Raw genomic sequence first — 22181 nt, 5'->3', positions numbered from 1 at the left:
TTTGAAGTAATTGCATACATTTAATGAATTGGACTTAGATGTAAAACTTAGTTTAGCGCAACGTATTACATACCTCCAGCGTTTTCACCCATATGCTGCCAGGGTAAATTTGCTGCTGGTGGTGTAAAGCTTAGTTCTTGACAAGCTGGGGGAACAAACATAACAGCTTTAATTTCACTGCAGAGATTGCATATTCAGTAATGAAACAATAATTGAACTGTGCAAAGCTAATGATATGTACAACACACCTCGACACCTTTTATCCAGAAAGTCAAGTGCCCTAATGAAAAACAGATTATGGATAAAATAATTCCTAATCTTAAATAGAAGCAATAGTTTCCAAGACAAAAAACGTCACAAATAACATCACTTACTTGTACTCAAACTCTTGGCTCTGTGAAGTCTGGATTACTGGGGAGAAACTGGGGAGAAACCTGGTTCTGAGAAAGAGGGAACAGAAATTTTAAAATCTAACAAAGTATATAGTTTAGTTACAGGATCACAAATTAAGCATCACAGCAATACATTTTACATACCAGCTCTGAAGTCTACAGATGGCTCAACATTTTCCTGGTTTTCTGGAATCGATGCAACTTCTGTAGCATGTAGTGATTCAAGTGAATGTCCTGTTTGTCCCTCTCAACTCTTTTCAATATTATTTTCCTTTTGGCCCAGTAACTAGACATTGTGACTAACAATGCATTTACCTTTAAAGCCAAAACGATTGACCAACAGTAGGTCTAAAATAGGGTTAACTATTGCACTATTGCTTGTGTAAAGGACATTTGTGTAGACATCTACAGTAAACACATCTCGCCATTGCTTACCATAATATTTTCCCAAACTAATGGGCATTTTCCACTGCATGGTACCGGCTCAACTCGTCTATAGCCTCGACTTTAATGCTTCATGAGGGACAGTTCTTAACTGTGTTTAAACACTGCCGTGTCAGTAAATGGCGCTATAGCGAATTGCACATGTGTAAGGCAAGACAGTCGCCATTTGGATCCCATACTGTTGTACCGTGAAAACTAGAAGGAACGTTAATTTTAGCGACTTGGTTCTCTCGTCAAAGTGTATAAGGTATAATCTATATGCTCTGAATTGGACAATACAATATGTGTTTACTACAATTGTTTTACTACAATTTGATGAACTCCCGAAACAAACGAAGATCAAGGATTTTTTGGACCAAAATAAATTGTTGAACGCAAAAACTTCTATCTATGGTGAGTTCTGTTCTATTATAAATAACTAGCGTTAAGAGTTGTTAGGTTACTGAGTAAGAACGTAATGACTGTTTTGTATTAAACAATGACTGTTTGCAATATTCTATTAACATAAAAATTCTTAAAAGTCAAGTTACTGGTAGCTGAACGCAAGTTCTAAACCATTGGCAGTTTAGAGAAACTGAGCTTGAAAAAAACAACGTAGGCCTGAGATGAAATACCTACAGTAACCCTTGTTTCTTCGTGTGTCCACAAGTTTGGTTGCTTACTATTTTTTGTTTCTTCGTTTATCCTCAAGTTCGGATGTTTTGTGCTTCTTCGCATATCAACAGTTGAACAGATATAGTAACATTGTTAGCTAACTTGTCTAAATCGTGTTTCTTAGGGTATCAACAAGTTAGAATTTTATAATATGTTCTTACTCCTTGTAACTTTTATCAACTGATACATGACGTTGGCTAAATCCATCATGTGGATAACGTTACTCTTGGCATTATATTTAGATAGACTAGCTAAACCTGAAACTGTTGCAATTCCGTTACTGTTGCAATTTTGTTTTCTGTAGTTTTGTTCCCGGAGGAAGATGACTGTGTGGCAGCAGTTCCATGCCAGGTATGTGAATTACATGTTGATCTTGTAATTTCTGCAATGTTTACTTGGTTTCACCATGTTTACCTGTTCACCAACTTTTATGTTTATTTTTAGGATGGCGCAAGCACATACTCCAAGGCACCAGAGAGGTACTCCACGCCACCATGTAGAGGATGGCTACATAGGTAAGTGTGGGTTCATTCACTTAACTCAGATGCTTAACTTGTTATTAAAGCATGTTGCTTCCAATTGTATTTGTCAATTCAATGTATTTTTTAAGGGCAAGAAGGCAGAGGTAGGGGGAAGTTTTAGTTCTGCACATGAACGTAAGAATTATCATTTTGCCAGACACTGCGATTTGAGTTCTGATTGTAAAATAACCAGATATTTAGGACTGAATAATTAACTGAGAAGATCAAGTGGCTGACTGAAGAGAAGGTTGAGCTGATGGCACAGCTGGCTCTACAATCAGGTAAAAACAAGACTATAGTTAGCTAGCATCTTGTCTTAATGAAACTGCATTTGTCTGAATGTGTGCCCTTTACTGAAATGCAATACTGTACAGCCTTTCTGAAATTACATATATATGGCAATTTTGTTTATTTCACTATTAAGCTATTGACATGTCATTGTGCTTTTTAGCTTCTTATAAACGTCTGACTGAAAATAATATCAAGCCGAGGGCACAGCTGGCTCTACAATCAGGTAAAAACAAGACTATAGTTGCGCTAGCATGTTGTCTTCATGAAACATTTCATTTTTCTTGAATGTCATGCAATTCTCAAAATCATTTCAGACCATTTAAGTACAATATCTGATTACTGTATTACAGGAGCCATAAGGAAGAATCTTTCCAACTGGGATGCCACTGATGATGCTGTCCAGAACCAGGTCCCCAGGTACCAGAAAGGGGCAGCTGACCGTGCAGGTGGGAGATGTTGCGGCGGTACAAGGGACCTGCCGTGAATATGAATAACATCTCCAGCACAACCAATATTGCTGCTAAGCTGCAGTACTGTATTTCTTTTTTTTTTAACTGCTGCTTTGTACAGTGTTATATATATGATTGCATTATCCTCTTAATATATTTATAGCTCTGTGTGAATGTTCTTAATTCTGACTGTAGTTTTAGTGTTATGCCACCATTCATAAGCTTATTGCACTGATTTATCTATGATATTCAATAACTATTGATTGCTGCTAGGTCATATTTATGTATATTACTGCCATTCTAGCCCATGTTTATTTAGTATTGTATTATGTTTATTTTGTACTTTCACATTCAAATACTGTAATTTTACTCTCTGTTGCTGAAATAAAAATTGAAATAAAAAATTTACAAAACGACACGTTTTCTTGAACTATTTGATGTTGTACATTTTTTATTTAAATTCATTTGCACATGTTTATTTTGTATGCTTGCTGTATAATGCATGTTTATTTTGTATGCATCTTGCACTATATGAAATAAATTGTTTTTATTCAGTTCATTGTCATTTGTGATATGACCAAAATTATTATAAAGGATTATTATAAATAAAACCTAATATTGGGGCGTGAGGCATCCCGCTGGGTTTAGTGCATAAAAGCGGCTAGCCGCCGTCGGGCCACTGGTGAGCTGCTGATCAGGGTATTGTTAGAAGGCATTGTCATGAAAGCGGCCCACCAGCGGCCCAACTGTGACGCGTGCTATAAAAAAAATGGCTGGCCGGGCGCTTTGTAGAAACGTTCGGCGGCCCCAGCATCAAAAAGCTGGTGGGCCACTGGCGTGTTGCTGGGTGTATGCGTTGGGCATAAAGTTTTTATAGAAATAACATACATCCTAATTTTAAACAATGTTTATTCATATAAAAATAATAAATATTATTATAATAACAGGTGATTAAGTTAGGATTTAGGGAATTTCTTTAAAAAAAAATTGGGACATCGTGCTACACGCATACAGTAGGTGGCGGTAGGCACCTCTAACATTGTTTTAGGACTGCACTGATGACTGCAGGCCTGACAGCATTCACTATCCAACACCTTTTGTACCATAATTATGATCCCAAATTGTACTTAAAGCAAGCAATTCATGTTGAACCAAGCTTTCCAATATTTTTTTTTTTAGCAAGCACGCTACTGAAGCTTGCAAGGATGCTAGCTAGTGACTAGGGCTGTCCAAATGTTGCAAAAACAATATTCCAAGATTAGTCCATGAAAATATTTTTCAAAACCATATTGCTAAAAGGCTTTGCAAGTTTGTAATATATTACAACTTTGGGTTGGTATATTTCACAGGGTTTTCACATGTAACTTTATTAAATAGTTTGCTTGTTCGCCCAACATTTAATCCAAAAGAAAATGAGTGAATAAAAGTTCTGGACAAACACACACACCAAAAATATATTATTGGATATTGTGGTGAAAGATTCCTCTAAATAAGCATTCAAGGCAATTAACGTGAAGCTGATTTGTATTTTACAAAGGCACACACCATTTCTGTTTGAATACTGATTAAGATTCAGACTTGGAATATTTTTGTTGACCTTACCATTATAGAACAATTGATTCTTGTGAACTGCTAACTAAGCCATTTAATAGTTGTATTTTTCCTGGGCTACACAACTGTTATGTATTACCAAGGATACTGCAGGACTGGAGATTAAATACATGCTATAGATTAGGTACATTATGCTCAGTAGATGTTTAACCGATGAATAATATGTCCTAACGCATATCTTTTGCTGTGTTATAGTAAGAAATCCTGAGGAAGTATTACACAATTCCAAGAAATTTCTGAAAGACTTCAAGGAAACCAGGAGCATAAATAAATGCTGCAGGAGGGACAATGTGGACCAAACCACCATTGCCCTTACTGCCATTAAAGCAGAGGTATGTACAGTTACAGTGGATATGAAAAGTCTACACTCCCCTGTTAAAACGGCAGGTTCTTGTGATGTAAAAGAATGAGACAAAGATAAATCATGTCAGAACATTTTCCACTTTTGACCTATAATGTGAACAATTGAATTGAAAAACTCGAGGGGGAAAAATTGAAAATAAAAACCTTACAATAACTTGGTTGCATTAGTGGGCACACCCTCTTTTAACTGGGGATTTTGCTGTGTTCAGAATTGACCAATCACATTCAAACTCTTGTTAAATAGAAGTCATTACACACCTTCCAACATTTAAAGAGACTCTGATTAATCACAAATAAAGTTAAGCTGTTCTAGTAGGATTTTCCTGACATTTTCTTAATTGCATCTCAGAGCAAAAGCCATTGTCCGCAGAGAGCTTCCAAAGCATTGAAAAACAAACTCATTGTTGAAAGATATCAGTCTACAAAAGAATTTCCAAAGCATTAGATATATCATGGAACACAGTGAAGACAGTCATCAAGTGGAGAAAATATGGCACAACAGAGACATTACCAAGAATTGGACGTCCCTCCAAAATGTATGAAAAGATGAGAAGAAAACTGGTGAGGGAGGATTCCAAAAGGCCTACAGCAACATTAAAGGAACCGCAGGAATTTCTGGCAAGTACTGGCTGTGTGCTACATGTGACAACAATCTCCCGTATTCTTTATATGAATGGGTTATGGGGTAGGGTGGCAAGACGTAAGCTTTTCCTTACAAAGAAAAACATCCAAGCCCGGCTGAAGTTTACAAAAACAAACATCAAGTCCCCCAAAAGCTCTGATGAAACCAAGGTTGAACTTTTTGGCCATAATTCCAAAAGGTATGTTTGTCACAAAAACAACACTGCACATCACCCAAAAAACAACATAGCCACAGTGAAGCATGGTGGTTGCAGCATCATGCTTTGGGGCGGTTTTTCTTCAGCTGGAACCGGGGCCTTAGTCAGGGTGGAGGGAATTATGAAAAGTTCCAAATACCAGGCAATTTTGGCACAAAAAGTTCCAAATACCAGGCAATTTTGGCACAAAAAGTTCCAAATACCAGGCAATTGTGGCACAAAACCACAGCTTCACCAGAAAAAGGTTAATATTTTGGAATGGTCCAGCCAGAGGCCAGACCAGAATCCAATTGAACATCTGTGGGGTGATCTGAAAAGGGCTGTGCACATGAGTGCTGTAATAAAATCAAAAGGTGCTTTAACAAAATACAAGTTTAAGGGTTTGCACACTTATGCAACCAGGTTATTGGTTTGGATAATTTCAGTTTGTTTTTCAATTGAATTATTCACTTTATAGGTCACATTAAAGGTGGAGTAAGTTCTGACAAGATTTATCTATGTCATTCTTTTACATCACAAGAACCTAGCATTTTAACAGGGGTCTATAGACTTTTTAAATCCACTGTAAGTTGGAAACCATGCAAACAATCTAACTTGAATTATGTGTTTGTTTTTATCTCCCCAATTTTGCAATTATTATTCAATGTTTAATTCATGAATAATGTATGCTGCCTTCAGTCAGTTAATACTAATAACAACATTATTACTGCAGATTTGTACACTACAAAACACATTATACACATTATTTTTCTTCTGGGTGATAACAAACTTTTCAAGACAAGTAAAGTAACATCTGTAAGACATGGGTTAATAGCAGACCTTTCTGTTATGTATTCAACAAAGAGTTTTTAATATTGTTTGTACACACTGGTGTCATCATAATGGGATGTGTAAAATAGGATTTCAGTAAAATTTGAACAAAGAATGGTAAATTATAAAAAATGTAATGATCACAGTTGTTTTTGTTACTGAACAAATTATTGTCAGGGACAAGTCCAGTAATTGTGTACTCAACAACGATTTTTACTGAAATTCTCTATACAGGTTGAGATCACTTCCAAGGGGGAAGACTTTGGGACTCCCACTCTACCAAGCTGGATAGAGGCTGTGTGGTTGTACAGAATTGCAAATGCAAATGCCGTAAATGGACAGCACACCGGACCAGCAAAAAAGACCCCACTTCAAATTACAGTCCTCATTCCTTGTAACTACACTGTAACTCTGTGGGAACAGACACTGGTTCAAATTAATGCCCTCTTTCCTTGTAACTAAAGTGTAACTAAATGGGAACAGACAACACCTCAAATAACAGCCCTCTTTCCTTGTAACTACACTGTAACTACATGAGAACAGACTCCTTTTCAAATAACAGCCCTCTTTCCTTGTAACTATACCGTTACTATGTGAGAACAGACACCACTTCAAATTACAGCCCTCTTTCCCAGTACTTACACTGTGTTGTTGGTACCGTATAAGAACAAGATGATGGACATACTAGGAAATTACATTGTAAGTAAAGGTAAAGAACACAAGTTATGGGAAAGAATATGCTACAACACGACGATGATGAATGGAATATTAACTGAAAACAAATGATAATTTACCACATATTTATTGTATTTTTATCAGGTGTTATTACGAAATGGACTAGTTTTAATGTATATTTCTGTGGTGGCAATTTTATTGATCAGAACTCAGAAGGAGTAAGAACAGAGACAAAATTATCTTGGCACAATTTAACCATTTATTATAATTTGCAAATAAGAGAGATGCGTCAAACGCTTACAAACATAATCGTCCGAGGAGTCTCTAACTTAATACATGAACAGTCCTTATTTATTACAGTTAAAAGGGGTGTGGTAAGTTGTTGCCCATCTGTCTCGTGTCACATAGGTTTTACCCGAAGGGCGGGCTGTCCCCCCACCTTCCTTCCTGCCATAATGTTTACTGTTGCATTTACCTAAACAAGCCAATTGCTCCTACTTCCCCCTCAAGGACCACATTCCTGAGGAACAAAAGGACTGACACCCTTCTTTGTCTAGGCAGGAGAACATGGTCAAAAGTACCTAATAATCCTCTGCTATTATACAGATTCTGTGTGTCACAATCAAAGTAAAGATTTGCCAATGGAAAGACAAACATTTCTCAAATATACCTTAGTTCAAGATTTCCATAACAATTTCCACCACAATCGAATGGATCTTATTTGTAACTACATTTGGAAACAACACAACATTTTGTGAGATTTGCATAGTGAGCCAGGTACCTTTGGATATCCACATTTTAAAGTATGCCTTCTAATATTAAAGTTTAATTGTCTTCAACAAAAGTAAAATTTGACAAACTCGTATTTGTTAAGCCTATCCATTTCATTTGCTTCTTGCTTTTAACGCAACAAAATAATAACCTACATTGGAGCACTTTTGATCCGGCATATTGGAGAAATGAACGTTCATGTGGGGACTGTAGGACACCCAACAGATAAGTGTTTTCTGTGGCTTGATTCCTAAGATGCATCTATAATCAATTCATACATTTGTGATTGATGTCAACGCGGCTTTTGGTTTGGCAAGAACCAAATTCCCGAAGTGTGTGTTGGCTAGGTGAAAAGTTGCGCAAAGCAGAAAAATGTGCATCATCTTTCTTTTCTCTTAAATCCGTTATTCCACAAGCGAACTTGCAATATAATAATTAGTAAAGTCACATTTAAATGGTAAACTCATAAGCACGAATAAGACTGACACTTATATACTTTCAAAATGGCTTTTTTATCACATGTCTGTTTACTAAGTTGTTTTGGAGTAGTATCGTTCTTTGTTCATAAAATACATGTAACACCTACAGGTGCTGGTCATAAAATTTGAATATCATCAAAAAGTTTAATTATTTCAGTAATTCCATTCAAAAAGTGAAACTTGTATATTATATTCATTCATTACAGACAGACTGATATATTTCAAATGTTTATTTATTTTAATAAGGGTGATTATAACTGACAACTAATGAAAATCCCAAATTCAGTATCTGGAAAAATTTGAATATTACTTAAGACCAATAGAAAACTTTTTTTTTTTTAAATGTTGGCCAACTGAAAAGTATTAACATGAAAAGTATGAGCATGTACAGCACTCAAGACTTAGTTGGGGCTCCTTTTGCCTGAATTACTGCAGCAATGCGGCGTGGCATGGAGTCGATCTGTCTGTGGCACTGCTCAGGTGTAATGAGAGCCCAGGTTGCTCTGATAGTGGCCTTCAGCTCTTCTGCATTGTTGGGTCTGGCGTATTGCATCTTCCGCTTCACAATACCCCATAGATTTTCTATAGGGTTAAGGTCAGGCGAGTTTGCTGGCCAATTAAGAACAGGGATACCATGGTCCTAAAAACCAGGTACTGGTAGCTTTAGCTCTGTGTGCAGATGCCAAGTCCTGTTGGAAAATGAAATCTGCATCTCCATAAAGTTGGTCAGCAGCAGGAAGCATGAAGTGCTCTAAAACGTCCTGGTAGACGGCTGCGTTGACCTTGGACCTCAGAAAACACAGTGGACCAACACCAGCAGATGACATGGCACCCCAAACCATTACCGACTGTGGAAACTTTACACTGGACTTCAAGCAACGTGGATTCTGTGCCTCTCCTCTCTTCCTCCTGACTCTGGGACCTTGATTTCCAAAGGAAATGCAAAATTTACTTTAATCAGAGAACATAACTCAGCAGCAGTCCAGTACTTTTTGTCTTTAGCCCAGGCGAGCCGCTTCTGACGCTGTGTCTTTTTCAAGAGTGGCTTGACACAAGGAATGCGACAGCTGAAACCCATGTCTTGCATACGTCTGTGCGTGGTGGTTCTTGAAGCACTGACTCCAGCTGCAGTCCACTCTTTGTGAATCTCCCCCACATTTTTGAATGGGTTTTGTTTCACAATCCTCTCCAGGGTGCGGTTATCCCTGTTGCTTGTACACCTTTTTCTACCACATCTTTTCCTTCCCTTCCACAGAGCTCTGTGAACAGCCAACCTTTTGTGTCTTGCCCTCCTTGTGCAAGGTGTCAATGGTCATCTTTTGGACAGCTGTCAAGTCAGCAGTCTTCCCCATGATTGTGTTGCCTAAAGAACTAGACTGAGAGACCATTTAAAGGCCTTTGCAGGTGTTCTGGGTTAATTAGCTGATTAGAGTATGGTGTCTTCAATATTGAACCTTTTCACAATATTCAAATTTTCTGAGATAATGAATTTGGGGTTTTCATTAGTTGCCAGTTATAATCATCAAAATTAAAAGAAATAAACACTTGAAATATATCACTCTGTGGAATTAATGTATACATTATACATGTTTCACTTTTTGAATGGAATTACTGAAATAAATAAACTTTTTGATGATATTCTAATTTTATTACCAGCACCTGTACATTGTTCCTACATAACTATCCATTCTTATCACATACTTAAATTCTTGTTACTACGTAGTTACATGGCAACTACGCTGCAAGTAACAGGCTGTAATTTTAAGTGTTTCTGCTAAATTCAATGCCCCTTCTGGGAACCCTTGTATAACCAGGGCTAGATATTCTGCCTTCTTGCCTGGGATCTTACTGTAATTCAGTTGTATTTCTGTCTCTGCACATTGCTGATATGGGCTCTAAGTTCCCTGCTAGGTCTTCCCCTATTTGCTTTCCCCAAAATGTGTTGTAGGAGTGTGTTGGTGAGTGGTGGAAGTGTTGAGGTGCAGTGTAAGTGCGTTTACTTGTGGTGACATGTTTTTTTATCGTTTGGTTCGGCTGTCAGAGTATATTTTCCAGGCCCACCCTTGGTGGTCCCTGTGGATTCTGGACTCCACAGAAATCCCACCAGTAGGCTGACCAGGATTGCAGCTATCATACCCAGGCAGCAGAGGAGGAGGTCACCTGACTTTCCTGCTCTTGTGTTTATCTGCCGGCTTTGTCCTTCTTTGAGCCCAGGCTGGACTCCTGATGTATGTCCTCCTGTGCTGGAGGATTGTGGTCTGTTCGGTAGTGGCTGGCGTGGACCCAGTTATCTTTCCCTGAAAATCGCAGTGCTGTGTGATTTGTCAGGAATACCTGTGTGGGCTGATCCATCGTGGATCCTTCCATGTTCTCCTGTAGATCTTGAAGTAGACCCAGTTCCCAGGCTGGTATATGTGGCACGGTTGCGTCGGGGAAGGTGGTCCTTGTGCCTCCTTGACCTGTGAATGCATATGCTTGATGCAAGTCAATGTTTGGAGGATGCTCCAAAAGAGTCCTCATTGGTCTGCCAGTTATTTAATGTGGAGTAAAACCAGCCTTCTGACTAGTAGAGGAGCGCAGTGCCATTAGTGCCAGAGGTAGACATTCCACCCAGTTCATTTCTGTTTGTGCACAGCATTTAGACAGTTTGTTTTTCAGGGATTGGTTCGTTCTCTCGACCATTTGTGGATGCCATGGACACAAGTACTTTTGCTGAATGCCTAGTGTGTGGCACAGTTCTTTAGTCACATTTTTAAATGTGTCCCTTGGTCAGATGAGAGAATTTCTAGTACCCAAAACTTTGGTACAACCTCCGTCATTAAACTTTTCACAACAGACTTTGCATTCTTGCTTCATGTAGGAAAAGCTTCTACCCTACTTGTCAACTATTACCAAGCAATAGCGTTTGTCACCACCTCTCTCTGTCATGTCAATGAATTCCATTTATAAGTGTACAAATGGACCATGTGGTGGGGGGGCTTTACCTTGTTTCACAGGGCCAGTTTTCTCTATGTTGTGTTCCCTTCAAATTTTCTCACATGCTTTCCAAAGCCCTCGAGCCTACCTAGGTTAGCTATCACTCCCCCTTTTCCCGTGTGGCACACTGTGTGTGAGTCACAGCAGCAATTAAAGGGATTTGTGCAGCCTCCTTCACTGGTTTGTCTGCCATTGAGTTACATACAGACACCCTGTCGTTAGCACGTGTGTGTGCGGGGCATTTGATTATGTCAAGCTGGGAGGGCCGCAAAATAACATGTAACAAATCGCTGACCTGTATGGAGTTATTGATATATGCACCAGTGGAAATTAAAAACCCTTGATGCATCCAGAGGATGCCAAAGTCACTGGCCACACCAGTGGGATACCTGGAATCAATATAGATGTTCACTGATTTCTGGGAAGCAAGAGGTCATGCTCTAGTTAGTGCAACAAGTTCAGCTTTCTAAGCAGATAAATCGACAGGCAATCTCTAGTCCAGACCCGTCAGCCATTCTTGTGGACAAGCCATCTACAAAGAACTCTAGCTCGGGATCTGGAATAGGAGTGTCCTTTAGGTCAGACCTGGGTTTGGTTTCTCTAGCGACATAGTCGAGGCAAGAGTAATGTTCTTGTCCATCTTCTTCGGTGGCCAAATAGGCAGCTGGGTTGACCGTGCTACAGCGTTTGGTAGTGACGTTTGGAGCTGTTAAGAGAATCTCCTATCCAGACAGTTTTTGTGCTGTCATGTGTTGGGTTCTTGGTTCGAGTAAGGCTGCAACATTGTGGGTGATTTGACCCCCCTGGTTTAGTCCTGCTGAAGTTTTCAGTGCGAACCCTGCTGCAGCAAGGTCCTGGTCACAACTGGGCATTCCTCCTTCCACAGGACAGAGCCTGTGGCTGTACCAGGACGGTTGGCTCCATTGTGTTTCTGGATCAAGACTACGTTTGCAAACCCCTTTTTTTCTGCTGCGTAGAGATCAAAGGGTTTGGTTTAGTCGGGCAGACCCAATGCTGGAGCCTGCTGTAGAGCCAGTTTCAGTTCAGTGAAGGCGCTCAGAGTGTCGTCTTGCCAGATGAGGCGTCTGCTACTTCCAGATCTCGAAGTGTGTGAGACAGCTTGGCGTACTCCGGGATCCACATCCCACGGTACCCCGTCATGCCCAGGAACGTTGCCAGCTCTATCTGTGTTCTTGGCTGTGGGCAGGCAGAAATGGCAGATATATACAGTTTTTAGAGAGATGTTTTTCACCTCCTCTTAACACATAACCCAAATACATTGCCTGCTGGTAAACCAACTTTGCCATCGTCCTTGAGACCTTGAACCCTTTCTTTCTAATGCTTGCAGAAGGGTAATGATATTTTAGATACAGGCTTCTTCAGAAGGTGAGGCAAGTAGAAGGTCAGCAACATACTGTACCAGGGTGCTTCCTCCTTTCAAACAGACATCGGCCAAGTCTGCAGCCAGTACCCTGTTGAAAATGTAAGGAAAGTTTTTGATACACTGCCAATTTTGCAGGTTTTCCCACTTACAAAGCATGTAGAAGTCTGTCATTTTTATCATAGATACTCTTCAACTGTGAGTGACGGAATTTAAAACAAAAATCCAGAAAATCACATTGTATGATTTTTAAGTTTACATTTTATTGCATGACACAAGTATTTGGTACATCAGAACAGCAGAACTTATATAATATTTGGTACAGAAACCTTTGTTTGCAATTACAGAGATCATACGTTTCCTGTAGTTCTTGACCAGGTTTGCACACACTGCAGCAGGGATTTTGGCCCACTCCTCCATACAGACCTTCTCCAGATCCTTCAGGTTTCGGGGCTGTCGCTGGGCAATACGGACTTTCAGCTTCCTCCAAAGATTTTCTATTGGGTTCAGGTTAATTACTTAAATATCATACAATGCGATTTTCTGGATTTTTGTTTTAGATTTTGTCACTCACAGTTGAAGAGTACCTATGATTAAAACTACATGCTTTGTAAGTGGGAAAACCTGCAAAATCAACAGTGTATCAAATACTTGTACCCCCCACTGTATGCTGCCATCCAGCATATGTCGTCATTTCCAGGGAAGGCCTTGCTTATTTCAGCAGGACAATGCACCGCATTCTTCACATACCACAAAAGCATGGCTCTGTAGTAAAAGAGTCCAGGAGGTAAACTGGCCTGGCTGCTGTCCAGATCTGTCCCCTATTGTAAACATTTGGCGCATCATGAAATAACAAATATTGCAAAGGAGACCCCGATCTGCTGCAATCCTAAATCAAGCAAGAATGGAACAACATTCCACTTTCAAAACATTCAGTTTTGAAAAGTTCCCAAACGCTTACAGAGTGTTGTTAAAAGAAAAGAAGAGTAACAATGGCCCTGTCCCAAATTTTTTGACACATGTTGCTGGCATCAAATTTAAAATGGGCATGTATTTTTCCATAAACAATTAAAATTCTCAGTTCATCTCATCTTCATCCACTTATCCGGTATCGGGTTGCGGGGGCAGCAGCTCCAGCAGGGGACCCCAAACTTTCCTTTCCCGAGCCACATTTGCCAGCTCTGACTGGGGGATCCTGAGGCGTACCCAGGTCAGTGTCGAAATATAATCTCTCCACCTAGTCCTGGGCCTACCCTGAGGTCTCCTCCCAGCTGGACGTGCCTTGAACACCTCCCTAGGGAGACGTCCTGAGGGCATCCTTACCAGATGCCCGAACCACCACAAGTGGCTCCTTTCGACGCAAAGGAGCAGCGGCTCTACTCTGAGTTCCTCACGGATGGCTGAGCTTCTCACCCTATCCCTAAGGGAGAAGCCAGCCACCCTTCTGAGAAAACCCATTTCAGCCGCTTGTACTCGCAATCTTGTTCTTTCGGTCATGACCCAGCCTTCATGACCATAGGTGAGGGTAGGAACGAAAATTACCCGGAGGAGGCACTCCATCGGTTTCCTGCTGAGAACCATGGCCTCAGATTTAGAGGTGCTAATCCTCATCCCAACCGCTTCGCACTCGGCTGCAAACCGGTCCAGTGAGTGCTGAAGGTCACAGACCGATGATGCCATCAGGACCACATCATCCGCAAAAAGCAGCGATGAGATCCCCAGCCCACCGAACTGCAACCCCTCCCCACCCCGACTATGCCTCGATATCCTGTCTATAAAAGTTACAAACAGGATTGGTGACAAAGCGTAGCCCTGGCGGGGGGATATAGGGATACTTTATATGCACATTATTGTATCCTGTTTTTGTTTGCATTTTACGCAGTGTCCCAAATGTTTGGGAAACAGGATTGTACATTAATAGACTATTTGTAAGAAAATGTAATTGATTTATAAGAACAATGAATAAATATATATATAGTGGTGCAGTTAAAAACTTGATTGAAAATAAGCTTATAAGTGTTTACTCACTTAAAGCATCCATGAACAGTGATGGTTTGAGTCATGATCTCAAACTTTTTAAAATAGACAGGGTGTCTGGTCCAGAGATGGGCAGCATGGGTTGCTTCACCCAGTTTAGCCCTGGCACTCACCAAGTTTCGCCATACGCAGTGTTGCTTTGTATTCAACTCTATGGCTGACAGGTACCCAGTGTAGTGACTTAAGATTCGGGGTGATGTGATCTGACCTTTTGGTCCCTGTAAGAAATCTAGAAGCTGCATTTTGAATAAGCTGAACTTTTTGATGGTCTTTTTGGGGAGCCTTATCAAAAGCTTTCGTCAACACTGCTAGAAATAAAAAGCTTTTATGTGGCTATGTGAACGCCAAGGGGACACAGAGGTCATAGAGGTCTTATTTCATATTTGGGAAGTTTAATTTACAATTGTGCTCATAAGTTTTGTCACAAAAGGTGGTGCAGTGCGGTGTTGCGAGAGCAAGGAACCAGGTGCAGGCAGGTGTAGTCGGTGTTGAGTCTTTAATATATAAGAAATAAACAAACACCGAGCACAAAACACACAAAAACAAAGGGCTGACTAAAGCAGCAAAAACGACAATACACAATGAAACAAGTACTTACAAATACCGGCAACACACACGACATCCAAACACGACAAGAACAATGAGCCACAATGTGGGGAGCAGAGGGGAAACATATATACACATACAAACGATTCAAGATGAATGCGGCATGTTATCAGAAAATACTGGCAGACAATTTGCATTCTTCTGCACGAAAGCTGTGCATGGATCCAACACGAATATGACTCTAAGCAAAAGGCCAAGTTGACCAAGTGGTTACAGCAGAAAAAGGTGAAGGTTCAGGAGTGGCCATCACAGTCCCCTGACCTTAATATCTGGAGGCATTTTGCCAAGACGAATGGGCAGCTACACCACTTGCAAGAATTAGGGGCCTCATAGACAGCTATTACAAAAGACTGCATGGTTTCATTGCTAAAGGGGCCAATACACAATATTAAGAACTAAGGGTATGCAGACTTTTGAACAGGGGTTAGTTCATTTCTTTGTTGCCATGTTTTGTTTTATGATTATGCCATTCTGTTATGATCTACAGTTTAACATGAATCCCACAAGAAATAAAAGACGTGTTTTGCCTGCTCACTCATGTTGTCTTTACAAATGGTACATATATTATCAATTCTCCAAGGGTATGCAAACTTTTGAGCACAACTGTAGCTTGATTGTTAAAATTGTAGCTTTACAGAAGAAAACATAAATTTTGGTTGGTTATTACATAAATGTAATCGAAAAATTATAATCACACACTGAAACTGCTTACAAAAGTTATATTTAATAGAAAACAGCAACATTTCAGTCAAAGACGGTATAGGGTATATCTTTTGTCTTTTTGTAGAAGTTTCCTCTTTTTTACTTTTGGTATCTATAAAAGTAATTTCTGGTGGTGAATTATGATAATAGCATTGGCCCACAAACTTTTCTAGTTGTTGCTTTATTAATGTAACTTTATATCATGATTGGTCCTGGTTGATTGGATATTGTTTATCTGTTAATTCAATTGTTGAATAATCTGAATAATGTTGTTTTGATCTGATTAGGGTAATTATATCATTTTGATGTCATGACTGTTTACATTTTGATTGGCTAATTGATCCTATACTAACACCTGCTGTTCACCATGTTTTTTATATCTGATGAAGGTTTTTCCGAAACGGTGCTGTTTTCTATTAAAATATTACTTTTGTAAGCAGTTTCAATGTGCAAGATTATTATTTTTCTATTTCGTTTGATATTTTTTCTCGCACCAGGTTATTTATTTTCAGGTGTGTGATTTGTTACTTATTTTTGTATTAATCACCGAATTATGTAATAATTTATTACAAAATGTGGGGAAATGTATTACATTTTGTGTTCAAACTGTTTATAACAAAATGTGGCAGACTATTACAAAATGCAGATGTTATTACATAATGAAGTGGGAATTTATTACATTTTGTCAGGTTATTACATAATGTGTTACAGGGACAAATGGGTTTCTACCTGGCATCTTTTTCCTAAAGTGTACTGTAGCCTGTGGCCTTACCTTCAAGTGACTCAAACCAAGGCAGAAACAATATCTAGAGTATGAGCCTGTGATTTCAAACTGATAGTATGCATGTCAGAGACCAAGCCACATTACTGATTGCACTTTGCCTTCTGCTGATTCAGATCAGAGAACTCCTTAGACAATTGTCTATGAACTTCTAGCTTCATCCATTCAATGTCTAACAGTTACCTGTTTTTTTGTAACTAGATTTAACTGATCCAACGATGGTTCTTAATTTATTTTTCTTCCACTCACAATATCTCCCCTTCCCTTTTTTTTCTCATCTCTCTTTCTAATTCTTTTTCTGTCTGTTACTCTTTCATTTTTTCATTCTGTAGGAAGGGGAAGTGGACTGCTGGCCCCTGGCATGTCCAGTGTTGACATGCAAGTACTCTGCAGTGGCAAAGGGTGAATGCTGCCCGCGCTGCGTCGCTGACCCGTGTGTGGCAGACAATATTGCCTATGACATCAGGCAGACGTGTCAGGACCCTGCTGGCATCACCCGCCTCAGCAGTGCCACATGGCCTCTGCCAGGGTCACCCTGCACCACTTGCAAATGCAAGGTAACAACAACAACACCTTGTCATCTTTCACCCACCATAAACATACAGAAACACAAAGACACAAAGGAGAACACAAAACATACACAAACACACACACTGACAAGGCTACACACAGGAGCATGCAAACAGACTCATTCCCACACAAGCACACCCAGTCAATGTCAAGAACTTCCTGCAAGTGCAACGAACTGAACAAGTTCCACTTATATTTTTATATTCTCTGATTTGTTTACTTGTTTTGTAATAATTTGTTTTATGCACTTTCAGATGATTGTGTAATGTTGCAACGTTCTTGACAAATAAATAATTATTAGTATTATTACTATCATTATTGTGTAATATCTAGCATACTATTATGTACCTTTTAAAAGCATTTTTCCAGAGGTTAGCAGAAAAACCATTAATTTTAAATGATGCCCTAACCTCACCTAGGATCACATATGTATTGGAACATGCCCAACCATAATGGAGCATAACTGCCTTTTTCCTTTTCTGTATTCCTTTCTTATTATTGCTGTGTTCAGAATGGAAATGTGTGCTGCTCAGTGGACCTGGATTGCCTTCAGAACAACTAAACAATCCTCTTGTGGAAGACCTCCGCACCTCCATGCCAGTTTCTCCTTTCCTCCAATCCTGAAATGGCATGCTCACACAGTCTTTCTACCGGTTACTACACATGCACACAATCTCTCTCTCTCTCTCTCTCTCACACACACACACACACACACACACACACACTATGCCAGGGTATTAGGGCAATGGTTGAAGTTTTGTCCACACTGGTTCTTTACGTCCTGACTGATGGAGAGACTGAGTTTGTGTCTGCCCCACAACTACAGCCACCCAGAAACAACTGTTTCCTTACTCACCCCCTACTTGCAACCTTGTCAGTGTGTGTGTTTTTGTGTGTCAATCTCTCTGCGTCTGTTTGTCTTTCTATCGCTCACTAGGTTATTCAGCAGATGCTTCAACCCAAAGCAATGGAATTACCATCACATGGCACTATGAGAATCGAACCCAACAGTGTTGTCTGTTGTCTTATCATATTGTGTAAAGAAAAGGGGGTTTGTGAGATATGTTGTATTAAAACAGTGAGACTTCACCAGTTACAACCTCATGTATCGTCATTATATTAATATAAAATCAAATTTTCTCATTTGACATGTCATGCCCCTTTCAGTTTCAGTTTGCTTTTTCCGTTAGATGCCTTAGGAACACGAACCCAGATGGCATATTCTTAAGAAACAGTACAAGGATCAGTAGGAACAGTTGGTGTACTGCAAACTGGTAAGCTACAGAGCAGATTAGCATACCAAACAACCAGTTTGAATTTGACATATAGCTCCAGGAGCTGTATGTTATTAGTAAGGCAGGATCACTGACATTACTGTTAAGTGGTCAACTTTCACCCTTACCAGGGTCGTATTCATTACTACACACTGTAAAACATCATTTGCAATTAAAGATGGTTTCTTATTGGGCAAATCTGAGTAGTCCTTTTGCGTTTCCGGTAATTTCCTACTGTTTGCTTTTTAATTAAAATGACTGTTGTGGATAAATTGAACCATCCTCTTTTTTTACATTTCTGTTCATCTATCATGAGTGCAAACTATTGAATTATCATTATTGTCATTATCATGTTTTATTGCAAAAACCTTTTTTCTAAATCAGTACTGATTTAAAATAATAATCGTAATTGAGCACATTCTGTTTTTTACCTCAGATCTGAGATAAGCCCTGAGTGTTGTTGTCAAAATGTCAAACCTGCACCCGCATCAGAGAAGATGGGAGCGGAAATGCATGACAAATGAACAATTGCCAAAAACGTTGCAGAACAAAGATGTTTAGAAAGAACTTGAAAATGAATTTGATGACAATGGAGGAATCACTATCACACTGTAATGTGATAACTTTTAATGTTGATCTTCTTTTTCTGCATTCCCATAATGGTACCCAGACATGACTTCAATGTTTTTTCATTTGGTTCTTTGTGAATTGTATTGACCACCTTACAAATCCAGATCAATCCACTGCTGTACAAATGAACATCAAGGAATACACAATGAAATATGCTAAGAAATTATACCAACATCATCCATGTCAATCAAGATTTTCAGATTCATTGGATTGTTGAATAATGTTATACATATTTCCAAGTCTGTATGTAAATGGTATTACATATCATGATAGGATTATAGTGTTTTTTTCTACCATCATTATAGTCTTCTTCAGCCATGTTTTTGTGACTACTATTATTTATTTTGTTCTGTAATTTTAGCTGTACATATTATGTAAAGCAGGATTCTGTAAAAAGAGGAAGGCTGAAAAATCACCTCTGCACTTTCTTAGGACCTGAGCATTTTCAGACAACTGTGTGAGAAAGCTATAGATTATTTATATTGTTTTTTAACTTTGTTTTTGTATTGCCTTAACCCTTTTCAGTAGATTTCATAGTCTGTACAAGTCCCATCACCTTAACAGCAAGGAAACTTGCATTAAATAGAAGTTGTACAAAGGCACAGATTTAGGATTAGCTTACTTACCTGATCTTAACCAATGGAAGTGGAAACCTGTACAGAGATCAGCGATAGGATGAAAATTCCTCTCGGCTCAGCAGTCACTATGCTAAACCAACATGCAAATGGGATGTTCATATCTACGCAATGTTTTCATTGATCTGAGGAAAACCACAATTCAGTGACCCCTCATGCCCTGTGGATGGGACATCCTGGACGAGACCCAACAATAAACCCTCTTTCAAAGTCTCTTAGATCCTTTCTTCGTTCCACCTTGATCCAAAATCAAGGTCAACTGAGCTTGCTCAGCATAGATGCCACATTGCATGATAGGATCTTGATTGCTTATATGTATCATGTAGTATACTCAGTGCTTGACTTTGGCTGGAATGGTCCGGAACAGTGTTTCGGTACTTCGAATTTTAGGCAGGCCTTATTAATACATACATTTTCATGAACATGGTCTAATTTGTGATTTGTCAGTTCCTGCACTTATTTAATCCCAAGTCAAGTGCTGAGTACACCTGTTTGGAAGTTCTTTATGTTCCTAGTTGTATTCAGGTTTTTCATTAAATTTGTCGCCCATCTATTTATCTGTCTATATATATATATATATATTAGGGGTGTAACGGTATGCAAAAGTCACAAAAATGTTAAGTCACAGTTCGATACGAGTTCAGTACAGCGGAAAAAAACATGGCAAACATAAAAAAAAAAACTTTGCCCATTGCCTTTGTAGTTAAAGCTGAACTAAGTAGGATTCTTTCAATTAAAATAAACAATTACAGCATTTTGCAATTACTCACCGGTCAGGAAGCGGTTCTGCCCCAATGCCCAAATAATAATATAAAAAATAAAATGACCTGTTCCAAAAAAAAGTGCTAACTTAGAGTTCCATGTTATTGTTAACCTTTATAACGTTAGCTTAGGGTTCCTGGTTGCTAGCTACGGAGAACTGTATCATGGTTTTCTTTAGCTTCTTTTCAGTTTTCACAGCATATGCTATAGTAGACAAAGGAGGAATTGGCAGTTTGTCATCCTGGTCTCAAGCTGCCATTGTAGTTTATACAGTACAGCAAGCAAACTTTGCTCCCCTACTTATGTTATATATATCATCCCGGTAAAATGCGTGTTCACAAAATAAACCAAGAAGGAAAGCCCATAATGGAGAAGGAGATGGAACAAAATTGGTGAAAAGGAATTGTCTGGAAAGTAGCGACAGGCTCCATAAATTTGAAATTGACATATGCTTAGAGGGCTTCATCAGCTTACACAACATGTTTATAGGGAACAAAACTAGATTTTTTTTTACTGAAAAACCTGGAATCCTACAGGGGGGTCCTCAAGGTCTGGCTTGTCGTTTGTGTTTGCCATATTTATTTACGAGACGGCATTACATGTTCCAGGCTACTTCAGTTGCTAAGTAATGTCTCCAAGGTCTCCAGGGTAAAACTCTGAGTTTCATACACAAAAATGTAACGCCTGTGATTATAACTAGACTATATTCATTCGGATTACAATGCGTACCAAACCGAACATCCTGTACTGAACGGTATGAAAACACATCCCTAATATATACAGTTGTGCTCATAAGTTTGCATACCCTGGCAGAAGTTGTGACATTTTGGCATTGATTTTGAAAATATGACTGATCATGCAAAAAAACCTAAGGATAGTGATCATATGAAACCATTTATTATCATTTAGTTGTTTGGCTCCTTTTTAAATCATAATGATAGCAGAAATCACCCAAATGGCCCTGATCAAAAGGTTACATACCCTTGAATGTTTGGCCTTGTTACAGACACACAAGGTGACACACACAAGTGAAAATGGCAAATAAAGGTACATTTCCTACATTTGTGGCTTTTAAAATTGCAATTAGTGTCTGTGTATAAATAGTCAGTGAGTTTTTTAGGTCTCACGTGGATGCACTGAGCAGGCTAGGCCACGGTGTGGTTGTTTCAAGGAGCACAATATGACGATACTTTAACAAAAATCAGCTGCATGGTCGAATTACCAGGAAGAAGCCTTTACTGCGCCAATGCTACAAAAAAGCGTAGTTACAATAACACCTTGACACGACTCACAGCTTCTGGCACACTGATGAGACCAAGCGCTATGTTTGGAGAGGAGTCAACAAGGCCCCTGAACAGAACAGAATACCTTGCCCACTGTGATGCAAGGTGGAGGTTCACTGATGTTTTGGAGGGGTTTGAGCTCTAAAGGCACGGGGAGTCTTGTGAAAATTGATGGCAAGATGAATGCAGCATGTTATAAGAAAATACTGACAGACAATTTGCATTCTTCCTCACAAAAGCTGCGC

The 22181-nt window shown here is 39.2% G+C and overlaps 1 protein-coding gene across 6 annotated transcripts in view; it reads left to right on the top strand.

The window, feature by feature from the left end:
- LOC105031116 (protein kinase C-binding protein NELL1) overlaps positions 1 to 21486 on the top strand; it is a 781285-nt gene extending 759799 nt beyond the window's left edge. For 4 of the 6 annotated variants that reach the window (XM_029124715.2, XM_029124717.2, XM_029124711.2 and 1 more), the window contains 2 exons: positions 17115 to 17339; positions 17864 to 19054. In XM_029124715.2, the coding sequence (XP_028980548.1) occupies positions 17115 to 17339; positions 17864 to 17914 (276 nt within the window). In that variant the 3' untranslated portion in view covers positions 17915 to 19054. The other 2 variants (XR_003782803.2, XR_004576720.1) reach the window with 2 other exon arrangements.
- Positions 21487 to 22181: the final 695 nt, after the last annotated feature.

Source organism: Esox lucius, chromosome 2 (genome assembly GCF_011004845.1).
Source record: "Esox lucius isolate fEsoLuc1 chromosome 2, fEsoLuc1.pri, whole genome shotgun sequence".
Classification (NCBI taxonomy): Eukaryota; Metazoa; Chordata; class Actinopteri; order Esociformes; family Esocidae; genus Esox; species Esox lucius.
The sequence above is the reverse complement of the archived record's forward strand: the minus strand, read 5'-3'. Positions and strand labels throughout refer to the sequence as shown.